Source organism: Hemitrygon akajei, chromosome 12 (assembly GCF_048418815.1).
Source record: "Hemitrygon akajei chromosome 12, sHemAka1.3, whole genome shotgun sequence".
NCBI classification, from domain to species: Eukaryota; Metazoa; Chordata; class Chondrichthyes; order Myliobatiformes; family Dasyatidae; genus Hemitrygon; species Hemitrygon akajei.
In genome coordinates, this window is record NC_133135.1 from 48,660,991 (window position 1) to 48,687,816 (window position 26,826).

General features: G+C 39.9%; 1 protein-coding gene across 6 annotated transcripts in view; it reads right to left on the reverse strand.

Moving 5' to 3' along the window:
* Positions 1 to 26,826, reverse strand: part of patj (PATJ crumbs cell polarity complex component) — a 316,611-nt gene that overhangs the window by 98,274 nt on the left and 191,511 nt on the right. For all 6 annotated transcript variants that reach the window (XM_073063053.1, XM_073063055.1, XM_073063054.1 and 3 more), the window contains 2 exons: positions 8,550 to 8,746; positions 1,613 to 1,704 (listed from right to left, as the gene is read on the reverse strand). In XM_073063053.1, the coding sequence (XP_072919154.1) occupies positions 1,613 to 1,704; positions 8,550 to 8,746 (289 nt within the window). The remainder of the gene's footprint in view (positions 1 to 1,612; positions 1,705 to 8,549; positions 8,747 to 26,826) is intronic.

Here is a 26,826-nt window from a genome sequence, read left to right on the forward strand (position 1 = left end):
CTCTGAAAGCTATTACACTGGTAAACTGGGTGGTGAAGGTGTAGACTTGCTCAGAGCATTGAGTACAAGAGTTGGCATGTCAGTTTACAATTGTACAAGAAGTTGCTGAGACCATAGTTGGAGTATTATGTGCAGTTCTTGTCACCAAAATACTGGAAGGATTTCATTCAGGTGGAAAGATTCACAAAGATGTCATCAGGACTAGAGTGCTTGAATTACAAAGAGATGAGGGCTTCATTCCCTGCATTTTAGAATGAATGAACTTACAAAGGTATATAAAATCAGGTGGGGAAAATAAAGGGTCACAGTCTTTTTCCCAGGGTAGGGGAGTCTACAGTGCATCGATTTAAGAGGCTACATAGTGGACTGAAGGGCCTGTATAGTGCTACAGTGTTCTATGCTCAATGTAGGTAGATCTGATGCTGCTGGCAATTTAAATTGGAAATCTTGTGTTTGACTTTATGAATGAAATAAAGTCTGAAGTCTACATAGTAAATTGTGGAAACCCAGCACTTACTAGCTTGATTTGGAAAACAGTTCTGCAGAATCGAGCAGCAGAAAACAGTCTTACTGGTTCCTTTTGGGATCCTACATCGCATTTGAGGCTGCACTGATCTCAGACAGACAGTAGGAGTGAGGATTAGGAGGCAATGTGGAAAATGAGTAATTTCTTTAAAATGTCTTAATTTTAATCTTTTTTATTAATTTATCTCGGATGCATTTAGATATATTATATATCTTAGTTCCAATGAATTCTTTCAATTTTAATATTTTATTTACATCTTTGAATACTAGAATAATTTGAAAATACCACAATCAATATTAAAATATTAATAATAAAATTATTAATAGCCCTGAACCCGGTTTTGGCAACTATCAAAGACTATTGGGGTTTTGGCTCCTTGTGCATGGCCCGAACACATGAGTGGGTCTTGTATGCAGTTTATTAGCCTTGCAATCATACTGCTTCTTTGTCTAGGATTATTACTATAATTATAAAGCTTTTCCAAATGTTTCAGTGTGACAGTGCTGATATCAAAATCACGAATTGCTGAATAGATGAGATTTTATGAATCAATCAGCCATTGAGTATTGATTAGAGGTCTGTTTTTGCCACTGTTCACGCAGCGCTGCGGGGAGTCAGTGAGCTGCAGTTACAAAAGAGGTTTATTCAAACTTCGCGGCCTCGCTTTAAAGCCTTCCTGATCCCGCCCTCCCCGGGTGGGAATGCTGGAGGGGGCGCGCATTCACAGTCCCGTCCCGCGCGCGGGCTTTTCCCTTGCTGGTGAAGCAGGCTTGGCGCCCTCTTTGGGGCCTGCCTCAATGCCGACGCGCGCCACTTTGTGAGCCGGTTCGAGTGCACTGGAAAGTGGGTCGCAACACTTACGCTGTTAAATTTTTGGGAAAACTAATGGAAGCAATTTTTATATAACTACAAGAACAACGACCTGTGGTGCCTTTAATGCCTCTATCAATGGTTTTGCTATCAAATAATTTGATCAATGTATAATTGCTTGACAGTCCCTGATAATAAGCTGCAACACTGTTGTTAATTAGGAATCAATATTAGTTTAATCGGTTTTGATTTAGTTAAGGAGAGAAATGCAACTACCTTATCAAAACTATCTTGACATTTGTTGGAGCATTCTTTATTATTGCTGATGCATTTTGATGGCTTCTCCCATAAAGTATCTGGCTGTTGATCTGAAAAATCAAGCATGCAATGAACTATAATTATGAACAATACTTCACAAGCTACAAAAACCAAATAGCAGGCAAAGGAACATTAACAGCTTTCTAGTTATACAATTATATATTTATTAAGCCACTGAACACAGGGGCTTGAAATATTTCTGGATCACACTGTGCCTACCAACCACTTCAACCACTCAATTCTAGGTACAAGTCATCCTTGTGCCACTCACAAAGTTGGTGTATCGAGGTGTATAGGGTAACGTTACTCCCTAGGCACTGGTCTCTCAGTACTTTGCCTTGGAATTTGAACCATGTTGTTCTTGGAATGGCTATGCTGGATGGAGACCCTACCAGTCAAGTCCTATTATTAACCTTTAATTTTTCTGGCATCCTTCTCTAATGCTGTTCAACCATTTACACATTCTCCCCAACATCACTTTTGAACTTATAAGGCCTAGGCCCTAATATTCTGAACCCAAGAACACTTACCTTCATGATATTCTAATAGATGCCTCAATTTCTAACACCAACATTCACCAGTAATCTCCATCCTTCCCACAGGTTGAAGTGCAGATTAACATAATCTTTTACTTTGTAATAATGTATTTTCTGATCAAAATCCTCTACTTCGAGTAGACCAAGTCTTATTAAATCCTGTCTCTTAGAGACAAAGGTAACCTCCATCTGCTCTAGTTTTGCAAGCACTTAAGACTGGAATGCTAAATTAGTGCAATAGGGATTATCGGTCAGGAGAATGAAGGGATTTCGATTTCAAACAATATTCTCCTTTACTATTTGTTAACATTTTATGTTCTAATTAACTTCGCTTTGATATCCTTTTATTCACTATAATTTTACTAAGTTTTAATAGCCCTGAATATCAGATGCTCAAAATTGCTTTAAAAATTCTGACAGGCTTTCACAAAAGGTAAAGTTTGGTATGTCCAGTTTTGCCCAGTCAGAATTTATCAAGGCTTTTTATGCAGCAGATGTAGAAGTGCATCTCACAAGGCCTGGTTGGCCCTGAGGGAACACCAAACTTTTGCTGATTTGGAAGGTCGGTGAGATCAGCCATTTGCAGTCAACCCAGATACATGCAGGCAGGTGAGAAATACAAACCAGATCCAGTACAACACTGATATCTTTAGACCATAAGACATAGAAGCAGGATTATGTCATTTAGCCCATCGAGTCTGCTCTACAATTTCATCATGACTGATTAATATCTTTCTCAGCCCCAATCACCTGCTTTCTCCCATGTCCCTTCATGCCCTGACTAATCAAGAATCTATCAACCTCTGTCTTAAATATACCCAATGGCTTATTCTCCAGTCACCTGTAGCAATGAACTCCACTAATCCAGCACTCACTGCCTAAAGAAATTCCTCCACATCTCCATTTGAAATGGATGTCCCTCTATTCTGAAGCTGTGTTCTCTTTTCTTAGACTCCCCCATCATAGGAAACATTCTCTCTACATCTACACTATCGAGGCCTTTCAATATTCAATATGCTTCAATGAGATCTCCCCACATTCTTCTGAATTTCAGTGAGTACAGGCCGAGAGTCATCAAACGCTCCTCATATGATAAGCCTTTCAATCCCAGAATCATTTTCCTGAACCTCCTTTGAACTCTCTCCAGTGCCAGCACATCCTTTCTTAGATAAGAGGCCCAAAACTGCCCACAATACTCCGTGAGGCCTCACTAGCACCTTAAAAAGCCTTAACATTACATCCTTGCTGTGATATTCTAATGCTCTCGAAATGAATGCTAACATTGCATTTGCCTTCCTCACCACAGACTCAACCTGCAAAGTAATTTTTAGGGAATCCTGCATGAGGACCCCAAGACCCTTTGCACCTCAGATTTTTTAATTTTCTCTCAATTTAGAAAACAGACTACTCTTTTACTTCTTCTACAAAATTCAATGACCGTACACTTCACACACTGTATTCAATCTGCTATTTCTTTGCCCATTCAACTAATCTGTTTAAGTCTATCTGTAGCCTCTCTATTCCCTTAACACTCCCTACTTCTCCACATATCTTCTGCAAAGTTGGCCACAGAGCCATTAATTCCTTCATCCAAATTATTGACATATAATGCAAAACAAAGCTGTCCCAACATAGGCACATGTGGAACACCACTGGTCACCAGCAGACAACCAGAAAGGCTCCCTTTATTCCCACCCTTTGCCTCCTACCAATCAGCCAAGGTTCTATCCATGCCAGTATCTTTCCTGTATTGCTATGTGCTTGTTAAACGGCAACTTACCAAATGCCTTCTGAAAATCCAAGTACACAACATCCACCAATTCTCCTTTGTCTATACTGCTTGTTACTTCTTCAAAGAATTCTTACAGATTTGTCAGGCAAGATTTTCTCTTAAAGGAAACCATGCTGACTTCAGCCTATTTTCCCATGTGTCTCCAAGTACCCTGAAATTACATACTCCACTGTATTACAGCTATATCTGACTTTAGCTTCTCCTTCTCAAATTGCAGGGTGAATTCTATCATATTATAATAACTGTCTCCTAAAGGTTCCTTTACCTTAAGCTCAATAATCAATTCTGTTTCATTGCACAAAACTGAATCCAGAATAGCTGATCCCCTTGTGGGTCCAATTATGAACTGCTTAAAGAGCTATCTCAAAGGTATTTTACAAAATTCCCCTCTTGGGATCCAGCACCAACCTGATTTTCCCAATCTACCTGCATATTGAAATCCCCCATGACTATTGCCCTTTTGACATGCATTTTCTATCTCCCATTGTAATTTGTAAACCGCATCTTTGCAATTGTTTGGGGTCTGTATAGAACTCACGTCAAAGTCTTTTTACCCTTAGGTTTCTTAGCTCGATCCACATTGATTCTACGCCTTTCGATCCTAAGTCAGTACCTCCTTCTAAAGATTTGATTTCATTTTTTACCAACAGAGGAACCCCGCCCCTTCTGCCTGTCCTTTCAATACAGTATGTATCCATGAACATTAAGCTCACAGCTATAATTTTCTTTCAGCCACGATTCAGTGATGCCCACAATGTCATACATGCTAATCTGTAACTGTGCTACAAGTTCATCTACCTTATTCCATATACTGCATGCATTCAAATATAACAACTTCAGTCCTGTATTCATCACCCTTATCAATCTTGTCTGCCTTTTACATTTTCAACTCATCCAGTTGACTGCAATTTTGCCCTAACATCAGCCTCTCTTTGCTAGTAGTCTCACTACACACTGCCTCTGTTCGTAAACCAACTACCCCATCCTCAGCCTTATCACTCTGGCTCCCACCCCCTCCCCGTCAAATTGATTTAAATCCTCCTGAACAGTTCTAGCAAACCTGCCCGCAAGGATATTGATCCCTCTGGGGTTTTGTTGTAACCCATTCCCTTTGTACAGGTCATACCTTCCGCTGAAGCGATCCCAATGATCCAGAAATCTAAAGCCTTGCACCCAGCATGAGCTCCTCAGCCACACATGCATTTGCCAGATCATCCGATTCTTACCCTCACTGGCATGGGCAGCAACCCAGAGAATACTACCCTAAAGGTTCAGCTTTTCAGCTTTCTACCTTGCTCCCTAAATTTTCTCCTTAGGACCTCCTCACCTTTCATACCCATGTACCAACTCTTCTGCCTCACCCTCCATACCATGGACCTGATCTGAGACTTTCCTGTCTCTGGCACGTGGGAGGCATGTAGATATCTCTTTCACACCCAGAGAATCTCATCTCTATACTTCCAACTACGGAATCCCCTATTACTACAGCAGTTCTCTTCACATCTGTTCTCTTCTGAGCCACAGCATCAGATTCAGAGCCAGAGACCAAGCCATTGCAGCTCCCACCTGGTAGGTTGTTCCCCACCCCCACCTCCCAGTGGTATCCAAAGTGCCAAAGTTGTATACTTATTGTTGAGGGGAACCGTCACAGGGGTACTCTGTAATGGTTGCTCATTTCTCTTCCTTCTCCTGACAGTCACCCAGTTACCTGCCTCCTGCAACCTAGGGTTGACTACCTCCCTGTAGCCCCTATGTATCACTTCCTCAATCTCCCATATGAGCCCAAGGTCATCAAGCTGCAGCTCCAGTTCCTGAGCTGCAGCTCAATGCACTTAGTGCAGATGTGGTTATTCGGGAGGCCAGAGATCTCCAGAATTCCTGCATTCTGTGGGAATGAGGGAATTTATCAGTGTTACAGCAGATTACAGAACAGGATATAATGCAAGTAAGACTCTCATTAATTGCAAGCTTATAATGACCTTCAACAAATTTGTATTCATTTTTTTCCAAAAACTAGGTCAATCAGATAAGACCATTGTCATTAACTATTAAACAAATGGTAGGCAAACATTTGATTATTCTCAGATGCCAGATCTCACAAAGGCCAATGGAAGTAGTCAGGTCAGCAAAATCCATATCCAATTACTCTGCCACCATTAAATGAGATCTGTTACACTGGGAACACATTTCACTGTAATTACTTTAGCAAGTCATAAATCTTGTGAAACCAGTTAAAATTTATATTTACTCAGATTGCAGACTACATATCAAAAGAGCATGTATTGTTAACTATTCTGAGCTTAAAATTAGTTTTTAAATTAATATCCAAATATTGGATGAGACCAACCAACAAGAAATTGATTTAAAAGGCTGAATAGAGAGCAGCATATTGAATGTTAATCTTAAAAACAATATTTAGATCAAGAAATCTAGGTTCAACTATAACAGATGGAGAAGTTTATTTACATATTAGTTTAAAGATCCCACCAAATCTGTATTCTTAGATTAGTTCCCAGTGAATGTCAACATCAATCAATCATGATTTAGCTTGAGTATGTAGTCACTGATGGGATATTTATAAGTTGAATGGGCCTAAGCTGATATTTCCACATTAGAAATTGCTGAACAGATTTTATAGTTTATTTAGCTATTACCAAGGTAGAACCATTATGAACATTCATCAACAGTGTGTAATGAGAATACAAAATTTAGACTCTCATAGGCATCACTGGTACACTTCTTTGTGACCTTTATTCTTTATTCCTACTCTATTTGTATATTTCTCCCAACTTTCAATACTATCATCCCCAAAAATGAATCAATAAGCTTAAAGACCTTGGCCTCAATATCTCCTTGCATAATTGGATCCTCGATTTCCTCACTTGCAGATCCCAGTCAGTTCGATTGGTAACAACATCTCCACAATCTCCATCAGCACAAAAATACCAGAAGGCTGTGTGCTTAGCCCCTGCTTTACTCACTTTATATTTATGACTGTGAGGCTAAGCACAGCTTCAATGGCATACTTAAGTTTGCTGACGACACAACTGTCATTGGCCAAATTAAAAGTGGTGACGAATCAGCATATAGGAGGAAGATTGAAAACCTGACAGAGTGGTGCCATAATAATAACCTCTCACTCAATGTCAGCAAGACGAAGGAGCTGATTATTGACTGCAGGAGAAAGAAACTGGAGGTCCATGAGCCAGGGGGTTAGAGGTGGAGATGGGTCAGTTAATTCCTCAGTGTTATTTCAGAGTATCTGTCCTGGGCCCAGCACATAAGTGCCTTTACAAAGAAAGCACAGCAGCGCCTCTACTTCCTTAGAAGTTTTGCTAAGATTTGATAACTGATTGTAAACTTTGACGGACTTCTGTAAATGTCTGGTGGAGAGTATATTGACTGGCTGCATCACAGCCTGGTATGGAAACACCAATACCCTTGAATGGAAAATCCTACAGGAAGTAGTGGATACGGCTCAGTCCATCACAGATAAAGCCCTCTTCACCACTGAACATATCTATATGGAGTACTGTTGTAGAAAAGCAGCATCTATCGTCAAGGGCCCCCACAATCCAGGTCATGTTCTCTTTTCGCTGCTGCCTTCAAAAAGAAAGTACAGGCGCCTCAGGACCCACACCACTAAATTCAAGCACAGTTATTACCCCTCAACCATTAGGCTCTTGAACCAGAAGGGATAACTTCATTCAACTTCACTCACCTCATCACTGAACTGTTCACAAAACCAATTAAATCAGTTTCAAGGACTCTTCATTTCATGTCCTCATATATTTATTGCTAATTTATTTATTATTATTTCTTTGTACTTGCACAGTTTGTTGCCTTTTACATCTGGTTCTTTGCTGTCTTGTTGGGTGCAGTCTTTCATTGATTCTATTGTGTTTCTTGGATTTACTGTGTATGCCCATGAGAAATTGAATCTCAGGGTTGTATATGCTGACATATTAGTAGTTTGATAGTAAATTTACTTTTGAACTTTGAACTTTTGTGATCAACTGACAAAAGCATCATTGTCTATTTCTTCAAGCAGCATGACTATGAAAGTCCAGGCGGCGTTAGGTGCACAGCTTCATTCTGAATAAATTCCTCAAATTATTTCTTTTTCATTTTTAATCAAGCATTTATTAGTTAATTTCAAATATTAATTAAGTATAACTATTTATATCATTTATGAGAAAGGACTTCAAACTGAAACATTAACTGTTTCTATTGTCACAGAATGTTACTGACTAGATGAACATTGCTAAGATCTACAGTTTTTATTTCAGATTTCCAGGATCATCAGTAATACTTATTGATGCTTAAAATTCAATTTCCTAAATAAATATAAATCTGATCATGAAGTGGTTAAGAAGAAAAATAAAGCAATCTTTAATTTCATGTACTCAATAAAAGTAGGAGGTAGATGATGAATCTACTAAATCAGGGGTTTCCAACCATGGACCAATACCATTAAGCAAGGGGTCCATGGACCGCAGGTTGGGAACCCTGTACTAAATGTTGAAAGGGGTGCACACAATCTAGATTATCTAAGTTATTAACTTACTTCCAGAAGTTCATCTCCGATCTTTATTCTCCCGTCTTTCCCTGCAGCACCGTCAGGATTGATTCCTACTACAAAGATGCTCATCCGAGACCTATCCTTGTTGCCAGCAAGACTGAGTCCCAGACCACTCCTGTCTTTTTCAAGCTCAAAGATGTGTAGATCTCCTGGCAGGTCTCCATATTTCTGTCTTATCTTTTCTAAAGCAAAAAAAAAGTAAATTAAGATATAAACAATATCTTAACAGCAAAGTATGAACATAGAGAAGTAATGACATAATTGAGGAATGCTGTCAAGAAATGGGTGGGAGAATTGAATACAGCTAAAGTTATAGGCCAAGAGACGTCCAAATAGTGATGTTGAAGGCTTGTCCTTCAGATATCCAGTCCCATTAAAACACTGACTCTGCATTGCAGTATATAATTGTAGTTATGCCCTGTCCACAAAGTACAAGGAAAATTCATGGCCCATGAGCCAACATTAGTTATCAGCGCAGTAACAGATATTCTTACAAAAGTGCTACTGAATGGCTCTTATTCACCAATAAGTTGCTCAGCAGCTTTTAGATTGGGTCTATCTGGAACCACCTGGCGTCAGACCTTATGGTCTAAACACAGACCAAAGAGCTACATTTCAGCGAAGAAATGAGAATAAATGTTATAACTGCTAGTGACATCATACAGGAGGGACTCAGCAGACCAGGCTACATCTACAGAAAAAAGTATAGTCGATGTTTCTGGCTAAAACCTTTCTATAGATGTGCCTGGCCTGCTGAGTTCCTTCAGCAGTTTGTGTGTGTTGCTTGGATTTCCAGCAGCTGCAGATTTTCATCGCAATTTTTGGTTAATTGTTGAATCAAGAAGTCCTGGTAAAACTCCACTTAATGAGTATCAAGGGAAAACCTCTTGAATGACAGAAATCAGACCTTGCACAAAGGAAAATAGTTGTGGTTGATACCTATCAATTGTGTTAGCCCAGGCTTTGCTTCTGCAGTTATTCTCAGACCTACTCATCTTCAGCTGCTTCCTTCATCAATTCAAAACTCAGTATGGTCACAGATTATTAGATAGTGATCAATACCTATTTCAGCTTCAGAGAGAAAATGAAATAGCTTATGTTTGTATGAAACAAGGCAAGACAATATTCAGCAAGACTGTCAGCTGATAAGTAGTATTTCAGTTACTCAAGTGAAAGACAATGACCATCTCCCACAAAAGGTATTGTACCATACCATATTTTCTTTGATTTACTAGCATTACCTTTCTTTTTGTTCTGCACATAATAAGGTCCCAAATCCTTTCATTTTCTTAATGTTGCAACCTTAGCAGTCTTCACTGACAAGCCTGAACAATTTCCCAATGTGTTAGCTATTCACCAGTGTAAATATTCAAGTTATCATCTTAACACATATTTCTGTTAAACTAATTCAGCTCAATAAGCACTAATTTAACTCTAGAAAATTAAGCCTTGCAGAAAATTGAAAGGGATAATTGAGATTTGAATGAAATGCAATCAAGAAATAAACTGCATGCTGTACAGTGCAGTAGTCTGTATCTATAGCTTCTACCTAAAACCAGAACTTTAATTTTCTATTACACTTCTGTTTTGATCATGTATCTCTTAAGAATTAGAATTTATAGCTAGCTTGGATTGCTAGCTTGCAATATTGTTGATTTACATCATTAATTTGTTGATGGATGCTTATTATTAGAATATTAAATGAATATATCTGGACAAGTTCAGGATTACTTGCAGCCATTCATTTATTCTCGTGTTTCTTGCATTTAATGTGATTGCCCGCAAGAAAACGAATCTCAGGGTTTTACATGGTGGCACGTATATACTTAGATAATAAATTTACTTAGAACTTCCAACTTGAACATCAGAAAATGCTCTTGCAATATTCTGCATTCAGAAAAATGCATTTAATGAACTGGTGCATCCAATATGTGCCAAATCTAAATAGCTGCCATGGTCAATCTGACTGGAAGATCTCATCATTGTGCTTCTACAGCTACTAAAGGAAACCTAAGCTTTCAACAAAGAGCAGTTATTTCAAGTAACGAGTCAATGCAGTATTTAAAGCTTAGATAGCATCTACAGTTCTGGAGGAACAGCACTCCATCTTCTGAATAGGCATGTTGCTGCTCGCAGATCTTGACAACAAGTTCAGATAACCAGCCTATATCATGCAAGGTCGTTCACCTATATCAAACCAGGTTAATGATATAAGTGGATGACTTTGTATCAGAGCTGGTGAGTTCTGAGGCAAGGTCATCCACCTATATCATTAACCTGGTTTTCTTTCTCCAGAGATGATACCTGATTTATTGAGTATTTCAAGTCTTTTATTTTAAATTTCCAGCAACTGGTGTATTCTGCATTACACTATTGCAGCACCTTTTTTCCCTCTTTATTTCCTTCATTCATCTCCCCAATTTATACTTTTTTGGTCAGATCAGATGTGGTTCACAAGCACTCATTACTCTTTCTTAGATGGCATCAAATTTAAGTTCAAGTTTACTGTCATACAACCACATGTATGCATACAGCTAAACAAAACATCATTCCTTTCGGGCCAAGGCACAGAACACAGTACATATTTCAAGAGGTCCAGAATATAGGACCTCTTGAGGCTTTATAAGGTACTGGTAAGGCCTCATCTTGAGCATTGTGAACAGTTTTGGGCTCTACATCTTAGAAAAGATGTTCTGGCATTGGGGAGAGTCCAGAGGAGGTTCACAAGGATGATTCCAGGAATGAAAGGGTTATCATATGAGGAACGTTTGATGGCTCTGGGTCTCAACTCGCTGGAATTCAGAAGGATGAGGGGGGATCTCATTGAAACCTTTCGAATGTTGAAAGGCCTAATCAAGTACATGTGGAAAGGATGTTTCCCATGGTGGGAGAGTCTAGGGCAAGAGGGCATAGCCTCAGAATGGAGGGGCGCCTTTTCAAAAGACAGATGTGGAGAAATTCCTTTAGCCAAACGTTAGTGAATTTGTGGAATTTGTTGCCACATGCAGCTGTGGAGGCCAGGTTGTCGGGCGTATTTAAGGCACAGATTGTTAGGCTCTTGATTGGACATGGCATCAAAGGTTACGGGGAGAAGGCCGGAAAATGGGGTTGAAGAGGAGATAGATAAAAAAGGATCAGCCATGATTGAATGGCGGAGCAGACTCGATTGTCCAAATGGCTTAATTGTGTTCCTATATCTTACGGTCTTATACAGTCACACACAACAAAATAGATATGATCCACCATATACCATCACAAAATAATATTTGCACAAGCCCCTGAGAGACATGGCCTGAAGATTGACAAGCTGACATAAAAACACTACAATGTAATATTACTGGTACTATTATAATTAAACAATCAGAGTATGAATATGTGAAACAGCAGCAATAAAAGATGAAAAAGAGACCGATGCAGGATGTGAGTGTGTCTGTGATTTGGGGAGTTGAGTGGTGGGGGGCAGCAGGGCACTCAGTCAGGGTGTACATGTGTGCAGGGTGGCAGCAGGGTGTCAAACAGCCTGGAGGAAGAAACTGTTACCCAGCCTTACAATTCTGGTTCTTGTGCTGTGATACCTTCTGCCTGACAGCAGGAGATCAAAGAGGTTGTGGGAAGGATGGACGAGTCTTTAACAAAGCTGGAGGCACTGCATATGCAGTGATTCTGATAAATGTCCTAAATGGGGGTGGGGTGGGGGAGAGAGAGAGAGAGACCTTGATGATATTTTCAGCAGTCCTCCCAATCTGATGCAATACAATTCCCATACCAGATGGTGATGCAGCTGGTCTGGACACTTTTGAAGGTAGTCTGGTAGAATGTGGTGAGTGTTGGATGGGGGGGAGCACTCTCTTCAGGAAGTGGGGAGACTGCTCTGCTCTTTTGGCTAAAAAGGTGGAGTTGAGAGACCAGCCCAGATCACCTGCAATTTTCACATCAGGAAACGTGGTTCTCCTGACTCTATGGAGAAGCCACTGATGTCCAGTAGGGAGTGGTCCGTTGACACCTTCCTGAAGTCAATGATGTTGTTCATGTTGAGACTTAGTGCTCTGTACTTACACAAGCTGCTCTACCTCCTCTCTGTATGCTGTTTTATCATTGTCACTGACAAGGCCAAGCACCGCTGTGTCATCAGTGAAAGTAATGATGTGTTTCGAACTGGATTTGGCAGTGAACGGTACTTGTGCCACCTGGGTAGGCACATATGTTCCCTTTGTTCTCTCCATCCAGCCCCCAGCAATCCCTCGCATTACCCCAAGCTCTCCGCAATTTCAAACACATTTGCTGTCTTATTTTTTCAGCTCTAAAGAAAAAACTGTTTCTCCTAAATGCTACTGGACCAACTAAGAAACTCTGCAATTTCTTGCTCTTTAAATTTCACCTGCATTTTTTATGCTTTTTAGTCCACTGTACTGGCTGACTTTACTGTATGATATGGAGCCAAACAGAATGTTTTAGAGCCAATAATCCCAGTTTAAGGAACCACTCTTCAGTCCGACTAAGAGAGTGGGCTTTAATTACTTTGGAATCTGAAGCAATCACTCTCCTTTTCCCAGCAGTTTCCCGCACAACACCAGCCCTTTCACTGCTTCTCATTACACTATTCAGTGACCCAGTCAACCCAATGAAGTTCACTTGTATTTCTTCAAATTTAGAGTATTGCATTACATGCTTACAATATTGTCCTCAACTTTGGAGAGCCCAGATGAGGACTGAGTGACCGCTTTGCAGAATACCTCTGTTCAGCCTTTAAGTATGACTATGAATTTCCAGTCATGTTACAATAATTCACTGCAACACTTTGGAAACTCAATGTAAGGTTGAGGAATAACATCTACCTCGTATCTAGGCTGTTCCAACACTGATCTCAACAATCACCCTGCCCCCCACCCCTCCACAAATGCTGCTATTTATCTCAGCCTCAGGGTGCTTGCTGCACTCTTACTGCTGGTACTTAACATAATGGCTACCTTGACAACTATGATCTGCACCCTAATGGACATTCACTCTACCCTATCCCCCACCACTGCACCTTAAACCATACTTGCTTTCTCACTTTTCAGATTCAGATTCAGTTTCAGTTTATTGTCATTTAGAAACAACAAATGCAATGCAGTTAAAAAATGAGACAACGCTCCTCCAGAATGATATCACAAAAGCATATGACCAAACAGACTACACCAGAAAATCCACATAACGTTTGGCAATCCCCAATCCAGAGTCCGGAGAGGCTGCTGTGTATTAATATCGCGCTACCATCTTAGCGCATTCCCCAGAAAGGAGCTCCAATCCCACCAGACGAAACAAGACCAAAAACTAAAGCTACAAGACCTGCACAAAACCACATAGTTACAACAGTGCAAACAATAGCATGATTGATTTTTTTTTAAAAACGGACCATGGGCACGGTAAAAATAGTCCAAAGATGTTAAAAGACTATAAGTTCAAAAGAAACCACCACACAGTTTCCACAAGTCCTCAGGGACCCGATAGACTCGTCATCCCACGCAGGTGGCAGAAGGGAATACCCCTGCTATGGACTTCTACAGCGCCGCCAGACTCAGCCTCGCAGACGCAGCACACAATGAAAGCTCCATCGAACCCAGCCCCGCAGACACAGCACACACTGAAAGCGACCTGACCACAGCGGACGCCGAGTCCATCGAACCTACGAGCCTCCGACCATCCCCTCCGGCACAACTCCTCCGAGCACCATCCTCTGCCGAGTGTATTAAGATGCCCCGCCAACGGCCATTGGCAACGCAACCCCGACAGGGGGCCTGTTCTTCCCAGCAGAGACCCGGACCTCACAGCAGCAGCAGCAATGAAGAAGGTCTTCCTGGAGATTTCCAGATGTTCCTCCGTGCTCCCACGTCCCTTTTTCATCCGATTATGATTGCGCACGGCACCCCACTTTACAAATAACAGATAATCAGCTCCGGAGTGGCCGCTGCTAGCTGCATCACGCCGCCATCTTGGAGTTTTCCATTCCCAACAAAGGGCATTTATCAACAATGTTGACCCTCACTATGGATGCTGTTTGATCTTCTGAGTACTTCAAGTATTCTATTTGGAGGAGTGCATAATTATAAGTTAATTATCTGAAGTAGGATGTTACTCAACTACAGCAGGGAATTAATGTTCAGAAAATAAGAATTCAAATGTCATATTATTTGGGAAATTCGGAAAACTACGTGATTCAGTCTTGCCCATTAGTGAAATAAATCTTTTGTCTAAATGTTTTATTTGCAACTCCAGATACACAGGCCTAGAAATTTAGTGCACTGTGCTGCAAGATTTCCATCAATGACACCGATCCAAAATACCATAGCATTCCAAGTTCAAGGCATCAGACATGACTGACACAAGAGATTCCACAGATGCTAGAATTCTCGAGTAATGCACACAAAAGGCTGGAGAGACACCGCAAAGAAAATAACAGCACAGTACAGTCCCTTCAGCCCATGATGTCACAACCTTTTAACTGACTCTTAAGATTAAACTAAGCCTTCCCTCCTACACAGCCCGCTATTTTCTATCATCCATGTACCTATCTAAGAGTTTCTTAAGCAGCTTAGCAACATACGTGGAGAGAAATAAATTGTCAATAGCTTGGGCTAAGGTCCATCATCAGCAATGGAAAGAAATGGGACAGAAGCCAGAATAAGAAGATAGGGGAGGGAAGGTGTGCATGTTGGCAGGCGATGGGTGAGACCAGGTGAGGAGAAAGGTGGGTGGCTGCAGAGGGGGAAATGATGTGAGAAGCTGGGAGGGGATAGCTGGGAGTGGTAAAGGCCTAGGCTACCCAACCTGATGGCATCAAAATAGATTTCTCTAACTTTCAGTAACTACTCCCTTCTGTTCTCTGCTGTCCTTTTTGCTTTCCCTTATTCCTTCACCCTATTCTCTTTCCCCTCCCCCCCACCTTAATGACCTGCTCCATTACCCACCTTTCTCTCTATTGTTCCCCACCTCCTTCTCCCTTTATTCCATTCATGGTCTATCACCCTTTCTTATCATTCCATCTTGTTTAGCCATTTCCTCTTCCATCTATCATCTCTCAGCTTCTCACATTATTACCACTTCCCTCCCATTTTTCAACCTCTCTCCCTTACCTGGACTGACCTATCATCCACCAGCTCATTCTGCTCCCTTATCACCACCTTTTTATTTTGGCTCCTGCCCTCTTCCTTTCCAGGCCTGTGAAGAGGCTCAGTCCAAAACATTGATTGTTAGTTTCCATCCATTGATCCTGCTTGATCTGTTGAGTTCCTCCAGCATTTTGTAAAGTGTCATTCTAACTTATCTTACAAGGCCATCTGAATCTACTTTAGGTCTTCTAAGTTTATACATAAGCAGCAAGTTAACAAGTGGTTCACGCCATGACTCTCAGGATTGACCAGACATCGCCACTTACCTCAGAAGCCTGATAAGAAGGCCCCTCTGCAGGTCACACTAAAACGGTGTTATTTCAAGTTCCACACCCCTAACACCCTTCAGCATACCATCCAGGAGATTGAGAACAAAATCGATGAACTAAGAACAAGACTGGCCTGCCAAAGAGAACTGACAGACTGCTGTGCGCTCTGTCTCACCAAAACATGGCTTACATCTGTAGTGTTTTCAACATTTCAGTAATATTTGAGGAATATTGTAAATACTATATATATTGTTTGATAAAGCATTCTTTGTTTACATAATGCATTATTGGTTAAATGTAAGAAGTACGTAAATGGCATCCATTGTTACAACACCATATTATATGTGAGCACCTTACTAAAAGAAAAAGAAAAACTAAGTAGGCACATTTCCTGACTTGTGTTTTTCTTTTGTTTGGTTTCTGGAGTTATAAAGCATGACAGTGGCGACGGGAAAGTATTAAAAAGAACCCGAGATGACTACCTAATTGCTGAAGCACAGAATATTTTTCCTCAGAGAGAGAGACTCAACTTATCTGAATGCGGGTTCATAAACATTGATTACCAGGTGATGATAATAATCAATAACAAACAGAAAGCAGAAACGTCTAGCTACACTGGAAAGATAGATACATTTGATTGCACAACAGAAAACTGGAAGATGCATACTGAAAGATTTGAGCAGTAATTTGAAGCAAATGAAACAGCCAATGAAAACCAAATGCCAGTTTTGTTGAGTGCAAAGGGTGGAAAAACATACGATTGCTTCAAAGCTTAACTGCTCCAATCAAACCAGCCAAAACGAACTTTGCAGATTTTGTGAAAGTAATTAAGAAACATTTAGAACTGTTGTTGGCAGCAGAATGCTTTAGGTTTCATAAGCAAAATGAAAAGGAAGGGGACTCCACTTCAATTTACGTGGCTGAATTGAAGGAATTGTCCGAGCATTGTCCATTAAAAACAGTGATGGCTTAATGATGCACTGAGAGATAGTTTAGTTTGTGGAATTTTGCAAGAATGCATTCAAAACTGCTCCTAACTGAAGCACAACTCACATTTAAAAGAGCAGTTGCAATCATTGAATTAATGGAAACAGCAGCCAGAGACACAATTGAGTTGCAGTCAGGAATGAAAGAGAGAAATTGCAACAACTGAACAGAAACGAGCCTGGCTGAGCAAATTGTGTTACCGTAATGGCAGCGGCTCACATAAACCAGACCAAAGGTAAAACTTGCAGAAAATGTAACAAAGTTGGACATATACAAAGAACATGTCAAGCAGACAAAAATAAATGGACTGAACAGGGAAGAGACAAAGCTAAAGATGAGAGTTGCAGTTTGAAAAAGAGCACTAATCTGCACGTTGTCAATGAAAAATCTAATAATGATGCAAATGACACAGGACTGAATAGCCCTGAGATTTACATGTGAAAACTAACAAGAGATAAGCAATATGGCTTACACCAGAAGTAAATTACAAATTAATTAAAACAAAATTGGACACTGGCTCGGCTGTTTCAGTTATTCCACAAAATGAGTTTGAATAGCATTTCAAAGATCCTCAACTGAAGCCTGCAGATATTCAACTAAGAACATAGAGAATACTGGAGAAAAGACAACTCCTGTGGGAATGACATTTGTGACAGTGAAATACAACAATCAACATTGGGTTTGTATTTAGTAAAAATAGGGGTTGTGATGGGCTGAGGAAACTACAAATTGATTGGATATCCATCCACCACTTGCATGCCACGTCTCCTGCAGTAGAGTCAACTGAAATCAAATTTAGAAAGATACTGGATGGTTCCACAGCAGTGTTTAAGGATGGCATTTGAGAACTCAAACATATCAAGAGTAAAATAGTGTCAAATGAAAATGCCACACCCAAGTTTTACAAAGCCGGTCTGGTTTCTTATACCATCCGTGATAAAGTAGCCAGTGAGCTAGATCACATAGAGGCTGAAAGAATTCTTTCCAAGGTTGAGTAAACCTTGGGCAATGCTAGCAGTCCTAGTAGCCAAGGACGGGTCTGTCAGGATCTGTGGTGATGTTAAGGTTACCATCAACCTTCTATTAAAAGTAGATCAATATTGTCTGCCCAGACAATATTTAGGAATATGTTTGCAAACCTTTCTGGAGGGATGCACTTCAGCAAGTGGACTTAGCTGAGACCTATCTACAGAAGGAGATGGAACAACAGTCCAAAGTACTTCTCACCATAAACTCTTACCAAGAGCCTTATTACTACAATAAGCTGATTTTGGAGTAACAACTGCACCTGCACTCTGGTAAAAGTTATGGACCAGTTGCTACAAGGCCACCCAGGCACTCAATGTTGCTTGGATGATATAATTGTTACTGGTGAGGATGACAAGGAACATCTGCAAAATCTCAAGGCAGTGTTAAAAAGTCCGCCATGGATTCTCGATCTCACAATCTGACTCATAATGACCTTGAATCTTATTGACTAACTGCAGTGCATTTCTCTGTAATTGTATTTCTTTATTCTGAAATCTGTTACTATTTCACCTTGTACTACAATACCACAATGCACTGTTGTAATGAATTGATTTGTATTTGTATGCAAGACAAATTTTCCATTGTACATCAGACATGTGACAATAATGAACTAATTTACCAATATTATTGTCATTAACTGGTATAGAGAATATAAGAGCAAGGATGTTATAGCTGAACTATATAAAATATTATGTAAGCTACAGCTGGAATGATGTGTGCAGTCAAGACACTGTAGGAAGGATATGAATGCAGTGATGAGGTTTACAGAGAAGATTCCCCCTTATGTTGCCTGGGATGGATGGTTCCAGTTAAGAGGAGAGATTGGATAAGCTGGGTGTGTTTTCCTTTGAACAGGGGAGATTTGTGATGGAAAATTGTGGGGGGGGGGGGGTGGAGTGGGTTCTGATTGAGTTGCAAAATCAAGGGGCATAGATAGTGTAGCCAGTGAAAATGTTTTTTTTATTACAGTGATGGACATGGGTTTAAGGTAATGGATTGGAGATTTAGAGGGGAATTGGGGATAAAAAATTTTTCCAGAGGGTGATTGAGCTGAGGAATATAATGCCTGTGGGGTAGTCAATGCGGCAATTCTTACAGCATTTAGTAAGTATTTAGATGTGTATTTGGAATACATTGGCCAAGAAAGCCATAGGCCTAGTGATAGAAAATAGGATTAGTCTTCATTAAGTACTCGGTGGCCAATATAATGATTCTGCATCTCTACAACTCTATTAAATTGATAGGTTAAGGAAGAACAGGTCTATTTTTTCCAAAATAATCTGTAGGTTTAAAATTATATTTCTTAATACAGCCATGCTAAGAAAATCAAAATAACAGAGGTTGGAAATCAGAAAAAAAACAAAAAACATATCGTAGTACTTTGAATTCAACCAAGTTCATAGCTAAATTTTTGTAGAAAGCCATCAGTGTTTTAAAACAAAAGTTTAGCCGGTATTTTACTGCTGATGTGCAAGCAGACCTATGCACACCTGTCTATACATTGATACAGATCTCCATTTTCAAGTTAATGAGCAAAGGCAAATGAAGGAATTAATGTCTTCCGGACCAGCTCTCAGCTGAAACCAATTTCAAATCAGTATTTAACAAATAAATATTAAAATGCTTCTAGGAACAATAGGGAAGTATTCATATCACATTTTTTCTGTATTTATTTAAAATGGACTTCATACATTTTTATTTGCTGCAGTCACTGAATTGAATAATAGCTTAGGCCTGTCTAATTGATAGAGGCCCTGGATGACAGATAGCCAATCTTGTAGTAATCATTGTCTGTCAGCTTTCACCCACATACAGTGACCTGCTGACCTTACAGAGGTATTCGCCTCTGGAAATAAATTAAAGTGTCATATAGACTGGATTTAAGTCTGTCTGGAAGTGGTAACTTCAGAAAACATTTAATTATTTCAGGCATAACAACAGCACAATGAAACATAGCTGTTTGATATGGAGAATGCAATAACATGCCAAAGGTCTCATCCATTGTTATTTTATGGGTGTCATTCTATTATGAGAAAAAGAGGTTGTGAAAGACGCTGTTACTAATAGCCACATCTAGGTTATCCAAGGTAGTGTTCTCTTGCTATTTTTCTTCAAATCATCAGTAGTAAATGATTATGCACAGCTTGCAACAGATCTGTCATACTATGCTTTTGGAAAAGTGAAGACCGCAGGTTGCTAAGCAACAAAGTAATCCCTCAGGATGAAAAGAACTGATTAAAGTGATGGCAGAACTGCTGTCTTTCAGTCACAGTGATAAATGTTGAAATAGGTGGATCACCAACACTTTAAACTATTAGTGATGTAGTACAAAACCTTGAATTATACGCAGAGCTTCAGCCATAATAAGTATGTAATTATAACTAACTTTTTTTCTTTTTTAACCAATGAAGTCATTAATGACTGTAACTGAAATGTGATAAATAAAGCTGAAAAACACCTGCACTAACTATAAATTAGAAATTAATTTTAAAATACAATACACTGGTGGGACAGCATTAATGAGACCTGCACTTTTCTCCAGGTCTTCACCTCTTTTGTATGAGTCAAAGCAACTTCACTTTAAAAGACAAAAATCCTTCATATCTTTAAAAAGCTCATGTTATGGTTTTATGGGAGGCCATAAGGAGCTATCCTCCCTCACCCCGTGCACTTGATGTGCAATACAGCATTATGTTACAAATGCTCTTCTTCTGAATTACAATTTGCAGCATCTCTAACTTTTTCAAAAATTAAAACAGCTTCTACAGTTTTAAAGTGAGATTTGCAACTATGATGGGCAGACTTTGAAAATAGGGCTGACCTGAGATTGTTTTGGTTTCACAAAAAGCACATGAGAGAAGGAAACGGTCACCAAATGGCTGAGTGCAGATGGGACAACATCCTGATATACTGTGGGGATGTGATGTAATCTTATCCCTCACTGCTAAAATAAAGAAGATCCTACTAAGGCACTCAGAAAATTAGGATTATCTGTTCTAATTTCAGGTCTTGCTTATTAATACACACTAACTGAAATCACTGCTGCATGCCAATATTCCATGTGTGTAAGTGGGTCAGATGCAATGAAAACTGTGCTAGTCACCTATGTGTGTCATTATCTAGTCCAATTGTGAATAAAATATACCCTGCAGTTACTTCTACAAAATAAATAGACTTCAATTTCAGAACATTAAGCTGTTCATTTTTTTTCTTTGCCAATGCTTTTTAAATTAAATTTTCAGTTCAGAAAAAAATAATTCTTGCAAACATCATTTTTAAAATTTTGCTTGCATTCAAACTATATATTGTGAATGTTATCAAAAGAATAGGGATCCTACAAAAACAGTGGATATTAGAATTCAACAAAAGTTGGGAAAGAATTTAATAGGAGAAAATAAGGAAAGTAACCCAACAGTATACATACAAGCAATTGCAATAGCATCAACGGGAATGTAAAAAGGATGAGTATAGTATTCATAAATACGGGAGTCTTACTGGCAGTGACAGTAGAAGAGAAATGGTAATGATGTTAAGTCAATACTTTGACCCGGTTTTTGTGATAGAAGAAACTAAAAAATAGCAGGGAACCATAGGTCCAGTGGGAATTTAAAAAAATGTTAATTCAGTGTTTGTAAAGAAATGTTACTGAAGAAATTAATGAAACTAAAAGCTAACACATTAACTGGACCAGATGGGCTACACCCCAGGCTTCTTAATGAGGAGGCTATCAACATAAAGGATGCATTGGTTTTGATCCTCAAGAATTTCCAAGACTTTAGAATAATCCAGGCATATTTGAAGGTATAAAGCATAATCTGCTTTGTTTAAGAACAGGGGTGGTGAAATAAAACAGAGCAATTAGCAGGTGAGGAGAATTTATTATTATACACATGGTACCAGGACACTAGAAAATCATGGTGTGATTAAAGAAAGTCAACATGAATTTATGAAGGGGAAATCATGCTTGACAAGCCTGACAGTAACTTATGAATTTATAACACTTGGCTGATGAGAGATTAACAAGTGACTGTTGTGTGCTTAGATTTTCAAATAGCATTTTATAAGATACATTAAAGGGACTAATAAAATAAGGATTCATACAGAAGTGATGCAAATTAAATTTCTTACTGAACATTCAACTATTTAAAAGGTTTTAGTCCAAAACATTGACTGTTCATTTCCCTCCATGGATGCTGCCTCCTCCAGTATTTTGTATGTGTTGTTCAAGTATTTAATAAATTGTCCACATAATCAAATTGCATCAATTGCATTGAGTGTTTTCTTATTGGTCCCCCTTCCCAACCTGTTCTGAATTTCATCTCTGGTTTCATTTGATTGTGGTTAATAAGTTAATGTGGAGTGAAGATTGGTCATCAAATTGCAAACAAACAGTGGAAATAAAAAGGTCACTTTCAAGATGGCAATGCTGTATTCAAAGAGATTCCACAAAAAAGAAGTGATTGAATCCTGGCTGATTATAACAAATATCCATGATTTAGGTAAGATGATTGAGGACAATGTGTCCAAGAGTAGTGATGATAGAAGGGAAAGTAAAGTTTGGACCTCTGGGGAAACCAAAGACCAATATCTGTGAGTCCACATGTCCAATGGAGGTTGGTCGCCTGAGACGGCCTGTCCTGAGTTAGAGGGAGCTGGCGTACGCTGACTCAATCTGCCTTCTCGCTCACCTGCAGATTGTCGTGCACTGCCCTCTGGCGTCACCTGGCTGGCGCTCCATTCTCTTCTGCCTACGGCCTCAGATCAAACATGGCGACCTGCTGAATTTAAGCATATTACTAAGCGGAGGAAAAGAAACTAACGAGGATTCCCTCAGTAACTGTGAGTGAAGAGGGATGAGCCCAGTGCCGAATCCCCGGCCACCTGGTGGTCGCGTGAAATGTGGCGTATAGAAGACCTCCTGTCTCCGACTTCTGCTTCTGCTCACCCAGATGTGCTGCCACCATCATCAACAGCTTTTGAAGAAACTGTTGTGCCAGTTTCAGCACCAGTTCCTGATGCTTCACTCATTTTTCTAGATGAAGATGTCGATGATCCAGACAACCCCACACTTGCAGACATGTAACTTTGCCTGAAGGTATATTAGACATCTCACTTTAGAAGCGAAGTGCTCAACTGTTCTGAGTAAAGTTAATTCTTGTACATTTACCTGTACCCTTTATTTTATCTGTGCCTGTGCAGTATATTACCGAATTAAAATTTCATTTGCTACTCATTTAATATTTGTTTCATTATTATCTAATTTGTACTGATTTACATGTGTTACGGATTCAAGCAACAATAAATATATGAGTTAGGCAGGGGTTTATATAACAAATAACACGTTTATTAAACACTGAAAACAAACCCCCCAAAAGTAAACAAATCACTAACATAACCGGAAATCAGCTGCTGTACGGCAGCTTAAACAGTTCTTAAAGCGATGAAGCTTAAACAGTTCTTAAAGCGATGTTGCAAAAACAGTTCTTCAAAGTAGTATTGCAAAAGTTCAAAATGTTCACAGTCCATTTAAGGGAGAGACTTTTTAAGATGATTTAAATTCTCTTTCACGTCGTGTTGCTTCGGTTCCCAGATCGAACTTTTCCCACGAAGAATTTTACGAAGATGATATGTAACGGCTTAAAGGCACTGACCTTTCCTTTACAAAACTGTTCCCAATCCTTTCTGCTATTTCACAGGGATTAACACAAGAACAGTCAACGAATTCCTTCCGAATAAGGATCAAACAAGGTCGAACCTGTTTCACTGTCGAAATCGATTCTCCTCAATCTTTTAACTCCCGAACTCCGATCTTCACTCTCCACTGATTCTCAACTAGCAGTGTTATAAAGAAACTGCTGACAATGACACTTTAAACTTTAGGCATTAAATAAAACTTCATCTTCCAACTAAACTGCGTCATAACATTAAATCACGCAGTGGCATGAAGTCAACATGGCAAATCCAGCCACGAACTGCCCCTCCTCACAGAGAGGGGTCCTCCTTTTATACCCTGTAAAAAAAAACCTGTCACATGACCTCTACTGGCTGGAAAATGATGTCACTCCACCATCACAAGACCACTACCTCAAGTCCAGTATAACTTCAACCCCAGTCACGTGACAAGGGTACCACTGTCACGTGCCACGGGTACGTAACACATGATATTTTAAATGTATGATGAGGCGGTTAGCTATTGCTCAATGTGATCCTTCTGTAATTCGGCATTTTCACTAATCCGGCACTACTCAGGTCCCAGTGGTGCCGGATTATAGAAGGTTGACCTGTACATACATACGTAGTGGCATGCAAAAGTTTGGATACCCCTGGTCAAAATTTCTGTTACTGTGAATAGTTAGTGAGTAGAAGATGAACTGATCTCCAAAAGTCATAAAGTTAAAGATGAAACATTCTTCTCAACATTTTAAGCAAGATTAGTGTATTATTTTTGTTCTGTACAATTTTAGAGTGAAAAAAATGAAAGGAGCACTATGCAAAATTTGGGTACCCCAAGAGATTTGAGCTGTCAGGTGGCTTTTACCAAGGTCTCAGACCTTAATTAGCTTGTTAGGGCTATGGCTTTTTCACAGTCATCGCTAGGAAAGGCCAGGTGATGCAAATTTCAAAGCTTTATAAATACCCTGACTCCTCAAACCTCGTCCCAACAATCAGCAGCCATGGGCTCCTCTAAGCAGCTGCCTAGCACTCTGAAAATTAAAATAAATGATGCCCACAAAGCAGGAGAAGGCTATAAGAAGATAGCAAAGCGTTTTAAGGTAGCCATTTCCTCAGTCCGTAATGTAATTAAGAAATGGCAGTTAACAGGAATGGTGGAGGTCTAGTTGAGGTCTGGAAGACCAAGAAAACTTTCCGAGAGAACTGCTCATAGGATTGTGAGAAAGGCAAATCAAAACTCCTGTTTGATTGCAAATGACCTTCAGGAAGATATAGCAGACTCTGGAGTGGTGGTGCACTGTTGCACTGTGCAACGACACCTGCATAAGTATGACCTTCATGGAAGAGTCATCAGAAGAAAACCTTCCTGCCTCCTCACCACAAAATTCAGCGTCAGAAGTTTGCAAAGGAACATATGAACAAGCCTGATGCATTTTGGAAACATGTCCTGTGGACTGATGAAGTTAAAATAGAAATTTTTGGCCACAATGAGCAAAGGTATGTTTGGAGAAAAAAGGGTGCAGACTTTCATGAAAAGAACACCTCTCCAACTGTTAAGCACGGGGGTGGATCGAACATGCTTTGGGCTTGTGTTGCAGTCAGTGGCACGGGGAACATTTCACTGGTAGAGGGAAGAATGAATTCAATGAAATACCAGCAAATTCTGGAAGCAAACATCACACCGTCTGTAAAAATGCTAATGATGAAAAGAGGATGGCTTCTACAACAGGATAATGTTCCTAAACACACCTCAAAATCCACAGTATACTACTTCAAGAGGCACAAGCTGAAGGTTTTGCCATGGCCCTCACCGTCCCCAACTAAACATCATTGAAAATCTGTGGATAGACCTCAAAAGAGCAGTGCATGCAAGACAGCCCAAGAATCTCACAGCACTAGAAGCCATTTTCAAGGAAGAATGGGCAAAAAACCCTCAAACAAGATTTGAAAGACTATTAGCTGACTACAGAAAGCATTTACAAGCTGTGTTACTTGCCAAAGGGGGTGTTACTGACCATGCAGGGTGCCCAAACTTTTGCTTCGGGCCCTTTTCCTTTTTTGTTATTTTGAAACTATAAAAGATGGAAATAAAAAAGTAATCTTGCTTAAAGTATTAAAGAAATGTGTCATCTTTAACTTTATGCCTTTTGGAAATCAGGTCATCTTTTACCCGCTTAACTATTCACAATAACAGAAATTTTGACCAGCTTGGAATATAAAAAATATTTTGCAGATCTCCAAAAACAAAAACTACTCTGCAGTTAAAAACAAGTTTAACATGCATACTTTTCTGGGAAGAATTAGCTGTCTAACCCATTTCCAGCAGGACATCCTATAGGTGTCAGCCTCCAATTGGGTGTATGTGCTGAAAGGCTATTCAAATTCAGGTAGAGTTTAATTCAGGCCATGGAGACCGAAGATTAGAAATATGAAGGGGAAAGGAGAAAGGAGGGGGAAAGGGGGGATGCAGTTGGAAAACGGGGGAAGCAGGGAGAATGCTGGGGAAAAGAATAGCTCAAACATCATCTATAAATTTGCCAGTGCCACAACTGTTGTTGGCAGAATCTTAAATGGTGACAAGGAGATGTACAGGAGAGAGGTAGATCATCCGGTTGAGTGGTCGTGCAACAAGAACCTTACACTCAGTGTCAGTAAGACCAAGGAATTGATTGTGGATTCAGGAAGGGGACATTGATAGAACATACACTAGTTCCTCATAGAGGGATCAGCAGTGGAAAGAGTGAGCTGTATCAAGTTCCTGGGTGTCAACATCTCTAAAGACCCTGCGCTCAACATACTGATGCAATTATGAAGAAGGTATGTTAGCAGCTATATTTCATTTGGAGTTTGAGGTGATTTGGTGCGTCAGCCAAGACTCCAGCAAATTTGTACAGATGTACCATGGAGAGTATTCTAACTGGCTACATCACCATCTGGCATGAAAGGGCCACTGCACAGAATTGGAAAAGGCTGCACAAGGTTGCAAGCACCCAGCTCCATCATGAGAATATAGGGACCTAAGTAAAAAATTAAGCAGGACTTCCAGGGTAGTAATCTCTGGATTGCAGCTTGTGCGATGCATCGGTGAGGATGATTTGGCAGATGAATGCATGGCTGAAGAACTTGAGTGGGACCAATATCCTTGGGGCAGGCTTG